Source organism: Hylaeus anthracinus, unplaced genomic scaffold (genome assembly GCF_026225885.1).
Source record: "Hylaeus anthracinus isolate JK02 unplaced genomic scaffold, UHH_iyHylAnth1.0_haploid 5, whole genome shotgun sequence".
NCBI lineage: Eukaryota > Metazoa > Arthropoda > Insecta > Hymenoptera > Colletidae > Hylaeus > Hylaeus anthracinus.
Window position 1 is genome coordinate 304,413 of NW_026535322.1, and position 16,479 is coordinate 320,891.

Here is a 16,479-nt window from a genome sequence, read left to right on the forward strand (position 1 = left end):
TCACTGTGACGCTTTCGATAAATTCGATGCGGTTAAGTAAGCTGCGATCAAAGTTCAGTCTAGCGAAACAGTTACTTTCCAAGGTGCGCGTATTTGTTGGCAGTCTGTAGTCGGATGGCCAACTAATGAGTTTCCTTCAGCCCCGAAGCAGAGGGTGCCTGGTGTCTTTTATCTAAATGCTTAAAGAGCCCATTCACCGGACGAGTTGGCAATGTTTCGACGAGCAACGACTCTGGTCCGCTAGCCCCCGGCCCCGGTTCGCTAAGAAACGAACAGTCCTGTCGTTATTTCCACCAAGTGGAAAGGTTTACGACTGTTCATCAAGATCTCGAATTGCCTCGAGTAAGCGTACCGAACTTTCCGTAGAAAGCAACTCTCGTGGGAATATGTAATTTTGCTCCGTGAAAGGTCGGCGTCGGCGTCGGCATCGGCATCGGCATCGGCGTCGAGCTGCGAATGTCCGACCAAACTTACCGTGACTCGCTTCTTGTCCTTTCGAAGCGCGTATTATACGCGGAGGACCAGGTCACCGATAAACGGGCTGTATTTCGCAAGGTTTCACCGCACGGTCACCTTCCAAAGCCAATATTTTCTCTCTCGAATCAAATTTCGTTCCTCCTCGGCAACTCTATTTTATCGTTTAACTTTCAGCACCTAGAAAATTTAGATTTACATTATTTTCGGTTTATGACTTGGAATCGTCGCCAGGGGTAAAAGTTGTTCGAGTAGCGGTGTACGAATTTCGTACGCGGTTTTCTTCGTTTACGAGGCGGCGTGACATAACGGAGTGGCTAGCCGGCGAAGCAAAGGAGGGAGAAGAAAGGTAAATGTTCCCTCTGCTTTACTCGATTCTGGCTAAAGGATCAAGAGCACGACAGTGTTTTAGCGCGCGCGCGCGAAGGTGTATAAACCCTCTTAAAGCCCATTTGCACCCTCGGGACAGGTACGTAGAACGAATTTCGATGAGACCGGGCGCGCAGGAACGAAATGGATGATCGACGCCCGGCTTTGGCGTACCTGAGCGCATGCTGTAGTCGGCTTCTGGATTTCTGAAGCGCGTCCCGTCTGTTCGAGGGAACGAATGCACGAAGGGACACCAAGAATTATTCATGAAGGAAAATTCCGGTCCCTTTCGGGACACTCGTTCCACCATCCATCCTCTGTTTCGTATGCGACAACCCACTTCTGCTCAGAGATATATATGTATCTATGATACTTAGAGGGCGCCAATTTCTCGAGCAGCAGGCGGAAACGTTGCGAGATCTCTCGAGATTCCTAAAGGGCAGGAATAACCGCAAACATTATCGCGACCGATGGACGAACGAAACTGCGATGAACGCGAGATCGAGATTCTCTCGTAACGATTCGTGATCGACGTTTGTCGACGACGACGACGGCGGCCAGGCGTTCAGACGGCTGCAAAATCGTTGCGGATAACGAAGGAAAAGCCTCGTGTCCCCGCGGCACGCATTCAACGGAATCGATTCAGAGCCTCATCGCCGCGACAATTCCATTAATTCCGCGTTTTGTCCAAGGCCTTTTCATCTACACCCGAATCTCATTAACTCCGTGTCAGTTACGTAGCCTCGTCCATCGGCAACGATCTCGCACAAATTTACAGTCTTGTCAACGACGAATTTTAAACAGACGCGCGCGCTCGCTCGCTCGCTCGCTATCCTTATATGTATTTCCTTCTTTATTTTGTATTTTTAAAAGCATTTTTACCCAAATCGAAACAAACGATCGAAAAGTAAATATATTTCTATTTATCGAAAGTTCGAGACGCGTTTCAATTTTCGTCGCAGAAAATATACTAGGTTCGTTTAGCCGGCTGGAACACAAGGTGTGACACGGTAGAAAATTTCGTCGCTACGAACTCGTCGTAAATCTGCTTTTTTCCCGGTTACGGTTCAAAATACGAGTATCGATTAGCTGTCCCCGGTCATCGCTTCGAGCAATTCCTCATAACGGCCTCGCAGCCACGTTACGTGATTTGCATCATCGTCGATAAACGCGCGCCAACCATCCAGCTAGCCAGCCAGTATGCGCTGTACACGTATCGACAGGACGATAACGTTGAGCGAACCGAAGATCTTTGCCGGACCTTGGCCGATTGATCGAACGACAAACTACGCCGAATTGGCAAACTTCCAAGTCGAACTACGTTATCGTCCATGGAACTTGTCCGTTCCGGAGACCATTGCGTTATTGTTGACGATTAAGCGAGAACGGTCAATTTAGGACTAGCGAGCATTTTCAGCGAATTACTCTGTTCGACGTACGGGCCTCGGAAAAACAATACTGCACGAATCCCCGGTATACCAATTCTTCCGTTGTATTTTTTTCAGACGACCATTCTTTTATTTGCCCAAATTTCTCTTTTAATCTTTCCTCTTACCAGCAAGTTTTCGCTTTTGTTCGCGTCTCGAAGACGAAAAATAAGAGAAAACGTCGCCAAGATTTCCTGTGATGTCACAACGCGAATGTAAAGGAAAACGGATATTCCCTTGGAGAGATTTTTCGTCGGATGTCCTCGAAAAAATTACGCTCGCGTTGGAATAATTAAAGATGATTATCTACTCTGAATTCTTTCAGTCTTTCGCGTCACGTTTTACTTGGTGAAAAACATTCGCGAAACTCGTAGTTTTTCTTCGCGATTAATCTCCCGGAATTACGTAAGTGATACATACGTATATCGAACGGTACTCTCGAGTTGGTTGAAAAGGGCTGTTAAAAAACGCGAAAACTCATTCGAGTAAGAGCAACGTTCTATCAACGATGCACGTTCGAGAAATCGCAGACTCGCCATACATTCGCAAGTTCCGAAACATAGGTTCTTTTAGAGGAAACCGAATTATTACTCTTTACTCTTATTATAATTATGTACTCTTTTTCGATCAGAGAGTTTAAAATAATTTCTCGAAACGCGTAACGACGTCGGAAATGTCCGCGGTCTTCTTTTCACCGAAGGTGGAAGGGATCCATTTCGAATTGTAATTGGATTTTTATCTCGCAAAAGATCATCTATGGAAACGAGTTCGTTCGCGGAACGAACATGGTTGGAAAATAGTCGACAAGGACGCGCGAGCGGTTTTACTCCCAGCTACGTTCCCACCTATTTTCCACTTGTACCATTGGTGGTTTGGTTTATTTGTTATTTCGGACGACGACTATATTGAAATGCAAATTATTAAAAAATTCGTTCGCTTGCAAAGTGAATCCGTGGTCCGCTGCTTGGAGAACGGTAGCAGACTCGCGAACCGCGTTAAGCGACGTTGACAAGATGATCTTCTCGAAGACTGGCGGATCAATTCCTCTCGATAGCTCGGTTTCGGATGGAATTCTTAGGAATAGCTCAGGAGTGCGAGCCATTGGGATTTCTTACGTCAGAGTTTTAATAAAAGGTTCGGATTTTTTAGTTTTGCAAAGTTTGTCGCGCCGTATTTTATTATTCTCTTGCTCATATCGCGGCATCTTTCTTTATTCCGCGGAATACTCATTCTGCAAAACGAAGACTTTGCTCGTTTAGCCTGTCTGGCTCGTTTCTTTGACTTCCTTCGACGTTGGAAGAACACCGTGCGTCGCGCCGACCAGGATGATGAGTCTTTTTTTCGAGTGTCGAGAGTAAATCGTGTTTGCTACCTCGGCTACGAAACTGCTTTCCGAATGGTAGCCGGTAATCCTTATTTCTCTTCTCCGTTTCTATATTTTTCTTCGCGTCGTAGGAATTCCGCTTGCCGGTACTAGGTTTAAAGCTAATCCTGATCGCGAGCTATTCGAAACGCAAACGGTAGACTCGAACCGAGCGTTGCGATTCGCGTACGCGTCTTGAATTTAAAAGCTTTAAAAAACGTCCTAGTCGACCGGGTACCTAGTTGGACAGAATTTCCGAGTGGCCAGGATTTCACGTGTTGTTTCTGCCAGGTATTATGACGAAACCCTATTGTTTCTTTCCACCTTAGAAGAAGTTCCTCTCGAAAATAAAGGTTTGGGGCGACCGGAGGCTGCTGTCTTAAGCCCTCCATGCGTCACCGAGTTTTCGTTGAAGATTTGTTGGAACCTGCTCCACCTTCCTTTTAGCATCGCAGAATATCGAATTAGTCCGAGAGTTGTTGAATCTTTCATTCCGACGTATTTTTGCGAATCCGAACCTTCCGTTGGCTGAATAAAGGCTATTCGTTGTTATTCCGAAGGGTTGCGAATGCGAACGAATGTGATTCGACGAGCAAATAAATGTCTTTTCGTGTCTAAAGCTAGAACAGTTCCCTTTCGTTACTTGGATAGTTGTGCGTTAGTTTGATTTAGCGAACATTATGCGTACAAACGAGACTTTTGTTTGCGTAAAAGTCGAAAATCACCTAACGCTAAACGTATATACGGTAAACTCCAAATAGACGGTAAAACGCAGATCAGAGTCTCTGTTGAACACCCGTTAGCGAGAAAATTAACGTTGTAATTAACGTTGTATGCATTAATTTACGTGACGGAATATTTACACGTAATAACGCGGCAAATTTCCTGAGGAAATTTCCAAGCTGACGATTAATTTAAAATACGTTTAACGTTCATTGTTCTTGAAATCAACTAATTTTTCTTTTTCTCAACTACATCTCCACCGATACAAGTGCATAGATCGAACCGAGGGATGGTAAGGTTGTACTTGGCCTGTACGCTGTACAGTGGAAACAACGAATGGCGCTGGTTAAAGTCTTCCGGTTCTCTGCTCTTAAGAGCCAGTCATCCGCTCCTAAGAGGTACATAATTGAAACGCGAAGGGTCAAAGTAGCTACTCCGGTTGCACTGATAGAAACGAAAGGAGGATATAATCCTCGCTAAGGACTTTTGAACGAACGAGAGCGCGACCGGTGAAGCCTGAAGGCTGAAGACTGAATGCCTAACAGACCTAATTGCGGACACGCGTTTTTCAACGGCTCGACGATCGATTTCTTTGAATCTCATATGGAAGAGTATCTCGTGCACGCGGTCCAAGCATATGCTGCTGGCGATTCGTCGTGCCAGCCAATTGCCGGCCAAGAACAAAAGAGCCGCGTCGGAGTTCGTTATGACAGTTCGTTAGCTCGGTAAATTGCCGGGCCGTCGCTAATGGGCGGTTGCCAATTATCGAACCGATTACTCCGCTAAATTATCCGGTATTCATTCATCCGTTAACTGCAATTTTCTGTCACGATACGCCAACATGCGACTGTAAATGTAAACTGTTGAGGACAACAACGATCGCCGGCGTCGTTGCTTGGCGAGAATTCCAAATAAGATTCGACGAGTCTTTGTTAAAGAGTAGACGTTTTTGTAAATTGCGCAATGCGCAACGCAAACCCCCGTGAAATTTGGTGCTGCGGTATCGACCGATAAATCGATAAGAAAATTCTCAGTCTTGGTCGACGAACCTCGTCATTTTATTTTGGCGATAAAGTTGTTGATCGGAGGGAGAATCGAATGAAAATGCGCTTGTGCGCACCAAAATAGAAATCCAGGTATTCCATTGACGCTGTATAGCAGAGAATAGCTCGCTTGATGGAGCGAAATTCGTACGTTGTTAACGAGAGAAAAGAAAGGAAAAGAAAGGAAAGGAGGAGAAGAGTCGGAAGGAAGGAAGGAGGGCAGTGGAAGGAGAACCATGCGGAATATAAAAGTGTATTATACGTATAATTGCTTTATTATTCCCGAAGCAGTTTCAGATGCCGCGTAAATGGGATTTCGATAAAAGTGTTCTTATTTTATCGTTTAACAATAACTACAAAAGTCTCGCGGTACTTCTCTTATCGATATTCCATTCTTTTTCTCTTATATTTATCGGTCGTAACCGTTTTAAATATCCAATACCAACAAGGCGGATTGAACGCGTCGTTAACAACAGTCGTCGAGATCGTTGTCCCGCTCGTTCTTTAAATATTCGCGACAAAACAATCGCGCCGCGGCGCCGGCGTGACAGAAGAAGAGAAACGCTGCTACGGGGTTGAAACGCAAAAAAAAAAAAAGGAAGAAAGTATTCCTTCCCATTCCTGGTAACACGTTCCCTCCGAGCGATGCTTACTTTATCGCATAATCTTACCAGAAGAATAAAAAAACGTCGCTGAAGAGGTTTAAGAAAGTTTCTTGTCGCGACCTCGACGCCTCGTAATCTTGAAACGGATATTGTTTTAAAAGCTTTTTTTTTTTAGTTTAGTTTCTCTTATATCGTAATCGACTACCGATACCAAACGAATCGTTCGTAACGCCAAGTAAAATACTTTCAGGTACAAGTTAGAAGTGGCCGGTAAATCTTTGCCCGTCTTGACGAATCTCGATAAAGGTCGCTACGGGGTCCTGATCTTTGAAAATCTAAACAAGTACCTGCAGATGGACAAATGGAACCGTGAGTTGCTGGACAAATACTGCAGAGAATACTCGGTGGGCATCGTGGGTTTCGCGCCATCCGGCGAGGAAAGTTTAGTCGGTGCACAGCTAAAAGGTTTTCCTCTGTTCGTGCATACTAATCTTAGATTGAAGGTCAGTCGAACGAGGTTAACGAGCTAAAACGACGCTAAGAAAAAAAAAAAACAGTTAAATTTCTTGTTGAACGGTGTAAATGTTGCCGTCAGTCGAAAAACTGAATTTCATCTTTGTCCCATAGGATGCTCAGCTAAACGCGGCGTCCCCTATTCTCCGATTAACCAGATCCGGGGAAACAGCCTGGGGACCGCTTCCTGGCGGTGACTGGACCATTTTTCAGGCCAATCACAGCACCTACGAGCCCCTGGCTTGGGCGCACCGGGACAGTCTCGACTATCCGGCCAACAAGAGTCCTCTGGCAACCGTCATACAGGTGAGATGCGATTCTACCTACCCGTACTTTAAATACATTCCGTACTAACTACGCAAAAATTGATGAAAAGCGAAGGAAACGTCTAATCCTCTTTTCAAAGGTTTCGCTTACCTCTAGAGACCGAGCCTGAGAACTCGTCGTCGCAGTTAATTAATCACATTTGTCCGTTGCCGTAAGCTTTTCATTTCTCGTTTGACGCGAAATCGATCGACGGCGAAGCTGAAATATCGGGTTCGAATTTCGACCCCAAAATGCTGGCCGCAACTGAACCGCGTGGTCGCGTCGAATGCCGATGCGAGGAGATGCGTACGCGATACGAGAACGCGAACTGAAAACGCACCGCTGCTGAGCCCGCGTTGGTCGATTCGTTAACCAACATTGCGGGTACAAGCCATTATACGGAAACCGGTCAATCTTTTTTCGGTCATGAGTCAGCAGTTTGTATCGATTATAGCGATCAAAAGTACAAGTTACTCTATCGAATTACCGAATTACCGAAAACGGATACAGAGAAGACGATGCAATTTTTTCAATCGTGATGAATCAAAAATCCTGACGTGAACAAATTCTCATAGATGCTCTAGTTCCACTTGTACATTCAAAGCGTTGTTTCTCTCGGAATGCTTAATTTCCGGAGATTAGCTTTCAACTTAACATAGTTTGCCAACCAATTGTTAAGTACAAGTCAAACGACTTTGGGAATTTGAAGATTTAGCATGGACGAAATAATTGTATACGTCTAACAGAGGACATCGAACGAAAAAGACCGCTTTATCAGCAGCTCGAACCAAGCTCGACCAGGTACTTCCTTCGCAAAGTTGTGGTTCGTCGAGGGTGCGATTCGCAAACCGAGGCGTGTCCTGAAAACAAAATAAATTGCAAGCTCGAATGGCGGCAAATGAAGCAGCTTGCCACCGATGCCCATTAATCGAATGAACCAACGGCTGATTGGCCTCTGATTTAATTACCTGGTTACCTGCGATCCATGAATCCCCTGCCTGGCTGCCATGGTCGCGTAATGGGGTTATCAGCGAGATTATTATTGTTGTTTACTGCTAACAAGTTCCGTTCATAGCAGTCGTTTCAAAACGCACCGGCCAACTGAGAGTCCCTGCCAGAACAATGCAATTATCAAATTGCCTATTCAGAATTATCTTGCACCGACGACTGGCCGCGCGTAGTCGATACACTCGATGTACGCGATGACCCACCAGACCGGTCACCGATCATCGAATCAATGCTTCGATCAAGTTCTTTGTGAAGAATTTTCAAGTTATCGCAATGCCCGACGATCAATAAGCGTCGAACGCGAGAACCCATTAACGTTGCATAAAGCTGATTTCGCGTTCGACAAAAAAAAAAAAACAGCCAGCAAAAACATTGTAATTTATACGCGGCTAATAAACAACTCGAGCTTTACGTAACGACCGATCGATGCGCGATCGACGGTCTATTTACTCTGTTACGTAAAATCTTGAACGTAGACGTTTACGCTTCTTTATTCCATTACGGATGGTAAAATTGAAATTTGCTTTCAAGTATAACAAAGTCGCGTAGCATTAGAGTTGGGTGAAATATAGATATAGTTGCTGTTTGGTCGGGCAAAAGCAAATTAACGTTCGCACACCGTGTGCCGCGTATAAAACGTTCAAATCCACTCATCGAATCTGCCCATCTGCTGGTAAATCGAGCCTTAATTTTCCCTGAAATTCTCTTTTCGACAAGTATATGTTTTTTTTACTATTCATCGTTACCATACGCTACAGGATTAACCATAGAATTTGATCGATATACATATATCGTGTATCTAAGCGTTTATCGGTTGCTTCGTTAAACTCTAGCCATTTCGGATCAGCCCGATTATCCACCCACCCTCCTCGACCAGTAGAAAAAGTAGCAAAGCGCGTCCGTGGCCATTCCAGCCTGATAAACCTAACGTTCGTATCGGATTTACATTACGCAGGATCACGGCAGATACGACGGGATTCAGAGGATCTTTTTCGGCGGCGGATTGCGATTTTGGCTGCACAATTTGCTGCTTCTCGACTCCCTCTCATACCTATCGCACGGCCAATTGAGCTTAAGTCTGAATCGGATGATCCTGGTGGACGTTGACGACATATTCGTCGGAGAGAAAGGCACCAGGTTGAGAAAGGACGACGTGATGGCGTTGTTGGCCACTCAGCAGAGAATTCAATCGTTGGTGCCGGGTTTTAAATTTAATTTGGGGTTTTCCGGGAAATACTTCCATCACGGTACAGCCGAGGAGAACTTGGGGGACGACATGCTTCTGGAGAACGTCGACAGGTACGTTACACCTACCTTACCCTCTATAACGAGATTTCTACAAAGACCGATGCCTCTGGAAACTAGCCCTTTGTTGTTCCGTTTTCTTTTCTTTTCTTTTCTTCTCTTTTCTCTTATTTATATATATATATGTGTACATTTTCGTTCAATCCTAAGCAGATACACGCGTTTTGTTCATTTCGTGTGATGGTATAATGAAAAAGAAAACGAAATTGTTGGAGAGTTAGCGTGTAAATTGGGGAGTCAACAGAGCGGAAAGGATTCGTTGTTAGAGTAAATTAACGCATCGAGTCCGTGCACGTGTTACGCTTGATTGAATCACGGAAGTCGCGCCTGTTTGCGAATTGTTGTTACTTTTTCCTAATTTTTGTTGCACCTGCGTTCGCGTTATATTGCTTCGCTAGAAGTAATCGTTATTTCATGCGATGAATAATATAGAAATCGTGTAATATCGTACAATTAACGTAATTTTGTCTGCCTTGTTGTCGATGAAACGCGTAGCGCGTTATATCAGTTTTCGCGAGTCTCGAAATATTTGATACTCGAAACTTGATTTCGGTCGGAACAAACATCGTTTTTTATCGTTTCTTTAATTACAGATTTACGTGGTTTTCTCACATGTGGAATCATCAGCAACCCCATCTCTATGAAAATGTAACGCATCTGCAGTTAGACATGGCGTTGAACAAACAATTCGCAAAAGACCACGGTATCCCGACCGGAAGCGGTTACAGCGTGAGTCCTCATCACTCCGGCGTTTATCCGGTTCACGAAGGACTGTACGAAGCATGGAAAAGAGTATGGAGCATCAAAGTCACCAGCACCGAGGAGTACCCCCATCTGAGACCGGCTCGTTTAAGACGCGGCTTCATTCATCGGAATATAATGGTAGGTAATTATAATACTTGGTTACTTGGTTACTTTCGTAAGAAAAATAAATGATAACGTGTTCTTTCTGTACAAGGTTTTACCAAGGCAAACCTGTGGCCTTTTCACGCACACGATCTTTATCGATAGATATCCAGGTGGAAGGGACAAGTTAGACAAATCGATACAAGGCGGCGAGCTATTCCAAACTATCGTTCATAATCCCGTAAGTAAATCGATTCTTTTAAACCTCCCTATCCTTCTGCATATATTCCATGGTTTTCACGCTTGTCTTTTATAGATCAATATTTTTATGACACACATGTCGAATTATGGGAACGATCGTCTGGCACTGTATACCTTCGAATCGGTGATTAAGTTTATTCAATGTTGGACGAACTTGAGACTGTCCAGCGCCCCACCTCTTCAGCTTGCCGAGCGTTATTTTCAACTCTACCCGGAGGAATCTGATCCTGTGTGGGGCGTAAGTTGTTGTACAACCAAATCGTATAATCTATCATGTTCGATCTCGGATAGTACACATCGTAAAGGCTAACTTTGTTTTGTCTTTCAGAATCCTTGCGATGACCAGAGACACCAAAAGATCTGGTCGAGGAATAAAACTTGCGACCAATTGCCAAGGTTCCTGGTAATTGGTCCTCAAAAAACTGGTACCACAGCCCTGTACACGTTCCTGTCCATTCATCCAGCGATCAGTAGTAATTTGCCGAGTCCCGACACGTTCGAAGAAATCCAGTTCTTCAATGGAAAAAATTATTACAAAGGCCTCGACTGGTAAGCGAATGCACGCTAGACTTCGAGACCGTGTGAGTTACGTCAACCGATTCGGTTACCGATTTACTATATTTTTACCTAGGTATATGAGCTTCTTCCCAGCTTCGAAAAACGAGAGTTCACGGTATCTTTTCGAAAAATCAGCCACATACTTTGACGGAGAACTGGTACCGCGCAGAGCTCACGCGCTTCTTCCAAGAGCAAAATTGATTACCATATTGCTTTCGCCAGCTAGGCGAGCTTACTCTTGGTATCAGCACACGAGAATCCACGGAGACCCGATAGCAAACAATTATTCCTTTCACTCTGTTATCACAGCGAGCGACACCGCTCCAAAACCTCTACGCGATCTCAGGAATAGGTGGGTACAAATCTACGCTTGAAATATAATTTTCCAAAAATAAGTTTCTTTTAACATCGCGTCTAACTAAAATAACACTTCGAGTTCCTCGACCCTCTAATGCGACACACGATATTCTCTTCTACCGTGTAACGATTGTACAAAGGAGACGAAATGAAAACTTCAATTGAGAAAAAGATTATTAACTCGATGCTATTCGTGATCGTTGCAGATGTTTAAACCCCGGAAAATACGCTCAACATTTGGAGAGATGGCTCTCGTACTACCCACCCCAACAGTTACACATCATAGACGGCGAGCAACTTCGTCAAAATCCTGTAGAGACGTTACACGAATTACAAAGGTTCCTCAAGATCGCGCCTGCGTTCAATTATTCCTCTCATTTAAGGTACGATCCAAAGAAGGGTTTCTTCTGTCAAGTAACCAACGAAGATCGCACGAAATGCCTCGGCAAAAGCAAAGGACGTCAGTATGCGCCGATGGAGGACAAATCGTACAAATTGTTGCAGGTACGTTAACACGATGTGTTGATCTTGAAGCGCTAAAGAAAAGGAAAAACATCTTTGATAAATATTCATTTCATTACAGAGATATTATCTCTCTCATAATACGGCCCTAGTGAAATTGTTGAAACGACTAGGATTGAGAACTATTCCGCAATGGTTGAAAGAAGATCTCACCGACACGGTGATGACCTAGCAAACGTCGATTACGTGAAACGACACCGTTTTAGGACTTCTTATTACGACGGTAAACGAGATTCATCGTTTATTAGCGGAAGACCTGTAAATTAATTGTACATTAAACGCTCCATTGGTCTTCGAATCTTCGACATAAGGACCGTACCAAGGCCTACGTCCCAGCGAATTGGCCTAAATCGCTGGAGGAGCCTGAAAAGCTACTAGTCACTATAAGCGGTTCTACGGTAACACAGCCGTGACAGTCGATCGTTGTTAAACCAATAGCACTATTATTAACGTTATATTATTATTGTCATCGTTGTTGCCTCGTAGAGGACATGATTAGTAGAAGTAAAACCAACGCGCCCGTGCCATCATCCGTCTGTTGCGATTGGACGCCGCATCTCGTTTTGATCTTTACTATCGAGTAAAACAGAAGAAAAAAAAAAGGAAGATACAGGATCCTTAATTTGCGTCCGAGTTGAATCTATGATCGATCTTCCTACAGCGTTCGTTCGATGAACGGTATCGTACGAATTTAAAGAGACACGTGATTCTTTTCAAACTTTGATAGTAAAGATAAAGAAGGATAATGGATGCTTGATCGATGAATAAAATTAAAGGCGACCAAACGTGTATTTTAGGACATGGCGATGCTTTACCTCCATGAGACAAGATCTGTCCAAATCGTGTTACAATGTTTGAAGAGATTTATTTCCTCATAAAAGTGATGAGTGGGACAGATCGAACGTTGATGTTTGGATCGACGATCCACCAGTCCTTTGCTTCTGCTAATAACCGCAGAATCGTTTCTGCGAATGTAGAACTCTGGGACTTTGAGCTTTTCTCCCGCCCGCCCACTTATCTCCTGGAGACGCAATGTAAATTAGTTCTCGTTGTGTAAGCATATTTAAGAAACGATAATGATGATTCTATGTATATTTTGACAATACTATTCTTGGTACTGACGATGGAAAGGTTGATGAAAGGTGTGTGATCGCGTCCGTTTGTACATTTATGTATCGTACTATTTTGATGTGATCGTAGATGTACCATAATAACTTAATGCGATACAATTAAAAAAGAAACAAAAATACGGAGGGAATGGTCGCACCTGACGGATCATTCTTCGTAAACGCTGATGTTTCAAGCGAGGAGGTGATAACTGCCTATCTGCAATAATCTCTATTGTCACATTTGAAGCACGTAGATCCTGGTTTAACGATCAATTTTACGTTCCAAGGTATGAGAAATTCGTCGTCGAAGAAACTAACGAACGGTTTTTGGAAATTGTAATACTTGATGTATTATATCTAGCAAACCGTGTATAGGATGTAAAACGTGAACCTATATTTGCAAATAATATTATTATTTACGAGATGGTTTAATTAACGTGCGATCGTTTGTTGAATGCATATCGGTTACAGCTAGGTTTGTTAGTTATGTATACGATATATTAGCTACTTATTTTTTCCATAAATCGATCTCGGTTCGTACACTTGTCAATTCTATAAAATTATTTTTGGTGTCCTACTTGTTAGTATTATTTTTTTAATGTTTTTTTTTTCTTTTTGATTATTTACAGAACGCGATTGGCACGCTTTGAAAATTTGTTTCTACTTATCATTTCCTCGTTATAAGAATATCGTTACTTAAGTAAGAAAGTTACACAATTGAAAATAAAAGACTCGAAAAATAACATATTTTACGAAAACCACAGACTGGACAAAAATTAACAATTAAGAAATTATGACGTAATTTCCTAAGCGTATAAAAAGCTCGTTATTTCATTGATGATGAACCGTTTTACATTTAAATAGTATCTTAACAACGTTTCGTTGACCCTTATATATTTTATTTTCATTTTTATACTGCCGTTAAACTGTGCCACGTGACGTTTAACAAATCATGTACAAAGTTCATTGTTAATATAATAATAATTAACGGTAACGATATTATCGCACCAAGCGATTGATATGTTTCGTCGAATCGTGCCATTTTACCAGTGTTGTATATACAGTTGTATTATTGTACCATCACGACTTGGAATCTCTATAGTCAATACTATCAATTTTGTTCGGTATGGCGGTAGCAATATTTGTCCGATTTGCTGCCAGCTGACAATAATACTTGACAAACCAGAACAAGGTTTAAAATCCTTGCTAGCAATTAGCCATTAGATCATCGTTGGTTTACCTACGAGTACTACATCTTTTATTAAAATTTAAATTTTTGGAAAGAAACCAAATTTAAATTTATAGTAAAATTTAAACAATATGAAAAGTACTATCCGTTTTATTTCATTCCAGCGATATCCATTAAAATGATAAATTTCAGATGGAAATAACTCGATAGGCGTTGTGCAATTAGACCGTACAACTACTTTATGGTTGACTGTACGACTTGGTTCTACCATTTAAATTTGTTACACATTTGGAAGAGATAAACGTCGATAAATTATTATTGGTAATTTGCCCGTATCTTTGCATTTCCGGTTATAACGACAAGCACACTAAAAATAACAAACTTTTCGTAGATAAATCTCTAACAGACTGTTTTGCGAACAAAAAGAAAAAAAGAAACTAAGATTGTACGAATAAACGGAAACATGGGTAGAATATGTGTACGACACTTTCATAGAACTTTCGATTATTTATCTTAAAATTGTTCTATTGTAAAATACTGTAATAATTGTACGGGTAGTCTGTAAGTTCTAATAAAAGAAATGTTTAAAGTCTTAGTTTTAAGACCGTTGTCGGTTGTACTTTCGGACATTGGTTACACCGAAAACTTTTAAATTTATCTTTATATCTTAACCCGAATCAAGTTTCCGTTTCCGAGATCTCATTTTGTTTTCCTATGCTTTTCAGATTTCTGTTGCATCCGTTTCGATCACTCGACCCTTTTCCACAGCAGCACCCTCATTTTGATATTTTATGACATGGGAACTCGTTTTTGGCCGTTGACCAGAATCCGACGTCGATCCCGGTTGAAGATAAACTGGTTCGTCATCGGTATGAAAGAGCCTTCGCCAAAACGACCTCGGAGGACTTGTTTCCATAATTATGCTCGCTCTCAAATGATTCAAATGTTCCGTTCTGTTTCTCAATAAACCTAGAGATTGTAATGCGAGAAAAGCGGCGCACATCGTAATCGCGACAAAGAAAAGAGTGGTGATTATACAAATCAACTGCCAGGAAAAATTCAATAAAATTAATTCGGTGTCCGCGTTGTCATCGGTATCAAAGAGGGGTACCAAAATACTCCCGAAAAGGGCGCAAGCAAGATGAATAGCTACAATGTTGCAATAATCCTCGAGTGCACTGTGAAACAGTAGCCTCGAAACTAAATAAAAAATCACACTTGCAATCGATCCTAAACCAATCGCAGCCAAAGGCGAATAAATGTCTGTCCCAGCCGACACTATTACCAGTCCAGCTATCGTGGCTTGAACGCATCTCATTACGGTCCAATGATTGAATACTTCCTCGGTAAACACGAAATGGAAAGTGACAACAAGCAATCCGCACGAAGACGCAGCCAACAAGTTGTTGAGGTAGATATTGTACCGAGTTTTACTTCTAGATACGAATCTTTCGATTGGCATACCGAGACTCTAAATCAAGATGCATAGTTGACATTGCTTTCATTCATTAATTTAACAGAGTTTGCGTGAAATCCGTTAGATTTACCTGGAGGCCGATAAACACCATCAACTGACCAGCAAACACGGTTCCTGATGTACCAGCAGCGATACTAGCGTCATCTATAGCGCTCAACTGAAGTATTCTTCGTCCAAGTATCGTGTAACCTATGAATCCCGACAGTCCACCAACGAGGTGAACAACTGCCGAGCCGGCATAGTCGCGAAATTGAACGTTTCTTCCGTTCAATAAGTTCCTTTTCATCCATCCTTTGGGCGTCCACATCCAGTGAATTAAGAAAGGTTGCGCGAAAGCGGCCAGAAGAAATCCCGTCGCGAGGTAACCGACGATATGTGTTCTGCCTACGATTCCGGATGTGCAAATCGCAGCAGCGATTACCACGGCCGACCAGCCAATTATGGCTTCGTCCTTATCGACGGTCGCATCACCGATCCAATATCCTTCGCCTGTCAGTCCGTTTACGTCGCCGTTGTAGGCTATGATAAATCCGATCAAAACGAATGTTATCGTTACCCAACAAACGTCAACGATATTCTGCAGTAGAATCAAATTCACATCGTTCACTGGCACGCTACCAACGTGTACGAGGACAAAGCCAACGCGCAACAAGATGACAAGAACGATGCGAGCGAGGCTGTGCCACGATGGAATATGGGAACTCGAGCTAACGTTACGGAACTGTTCGAAACGATCGTAGTCGTAGTAACTGTAATCGAGCTCGTCTAAATGACCGTTAGACATTCCCTTGACGGAGGGAAAACTGCCAAGCAAGCTTATGGTAAACGTTACAGTTTCGATCGAAAGATTCGTTTATCGCAGCACACCGAACATTGCCAGAGAACGCTTTGCTTTCCTTCGATACGCGATCGTCGTTTCGTTGTTCTCGTTCAAATAAACCAGAGCGTGTTGAAAACAACAGAGGAGAATTAAAATGAGATTTGGATTGGTCCGCGTAAACGATCCAGCGATAAAATGGCATGT

The 16,479-nt window shown here is 42.8% G+C and overlaps 2 protein-coding genes across 2 annotated transcripts in view; one reads left to right on the top strand and one right to left on the bottom strand.

The window, feature by feature from the left end:
• The window catches only part of LOC128895889 (bifunctional heparan sulfate N-deacetylase/N-sulfotransferase), a 33,545-nt gene extending 18,965 nt beyond the window's left edge, over window positions 1-14,580 (top strand). The window contains exons 3-12 of the mRNA XM_054158863.1: window positions 6,255-6,507; window positions 6,632-6,823; window positions 8,787-9,130; window positions 9,730-10,018; window positions 10,095-10,223; window positions 10,299-10,481; window positions 10,572-10,792; window positions 10,875-11,153; window positions 11,365-11,662; window positions 11,742-14,580. Of these exons, the coding sequence (XP_054014838.1) occupies window positions 6,255-6,507; window positions 6,632-6,823; window positions 8,787-9,130; window positions 9,730-10,018; window positions 10,095-10,223; window positions 10,299-10,481; window positions 10,572-10,792; window positions 10,875-11,153; window positions 11,365-11,662; window positions 11,742-11,852 (2,299 nt within the window). The 3' untranslated portion in view covers window positions 11,853-14,580. The remainder of the gene's footprint in view (window positions 1-6,254; window positions 6,508-6,631; window positions 6,824-8,786; window positions 9,131-9,729; window positions 10,019-10,094; window positions 10,224-10,298; window positions 10,482-10,571; window positions 10,793-10,874; window positions 11,154-11,364; window positions 11,663-11,741) is intronic.
• Window positions 13,377-16,457, bottom strand: LOC128895890 (uncharacterized). Its single transcript, XM_054158864.1, has 2 exons — window positions 15,526-16,457; window positions 13,377-15,449 (listed from the first exon to the last, which is right to left on the bottom strand). The coding sequence occupies exons 1-2, from the start codon at window positions 16,237-16,239 to the stop codon at window positions 14,700-14,702; spliced, it is 1,464 nt and encodes a 487-aa protein (XP_054014839.1). The 5' UTR covers window positions 16,240-16,457; the 3' UTR covers window positions 13,377-14,699.
• Between the last annotated feature and the right edge of the window lie 22 nt (window positions 16,458-16,479).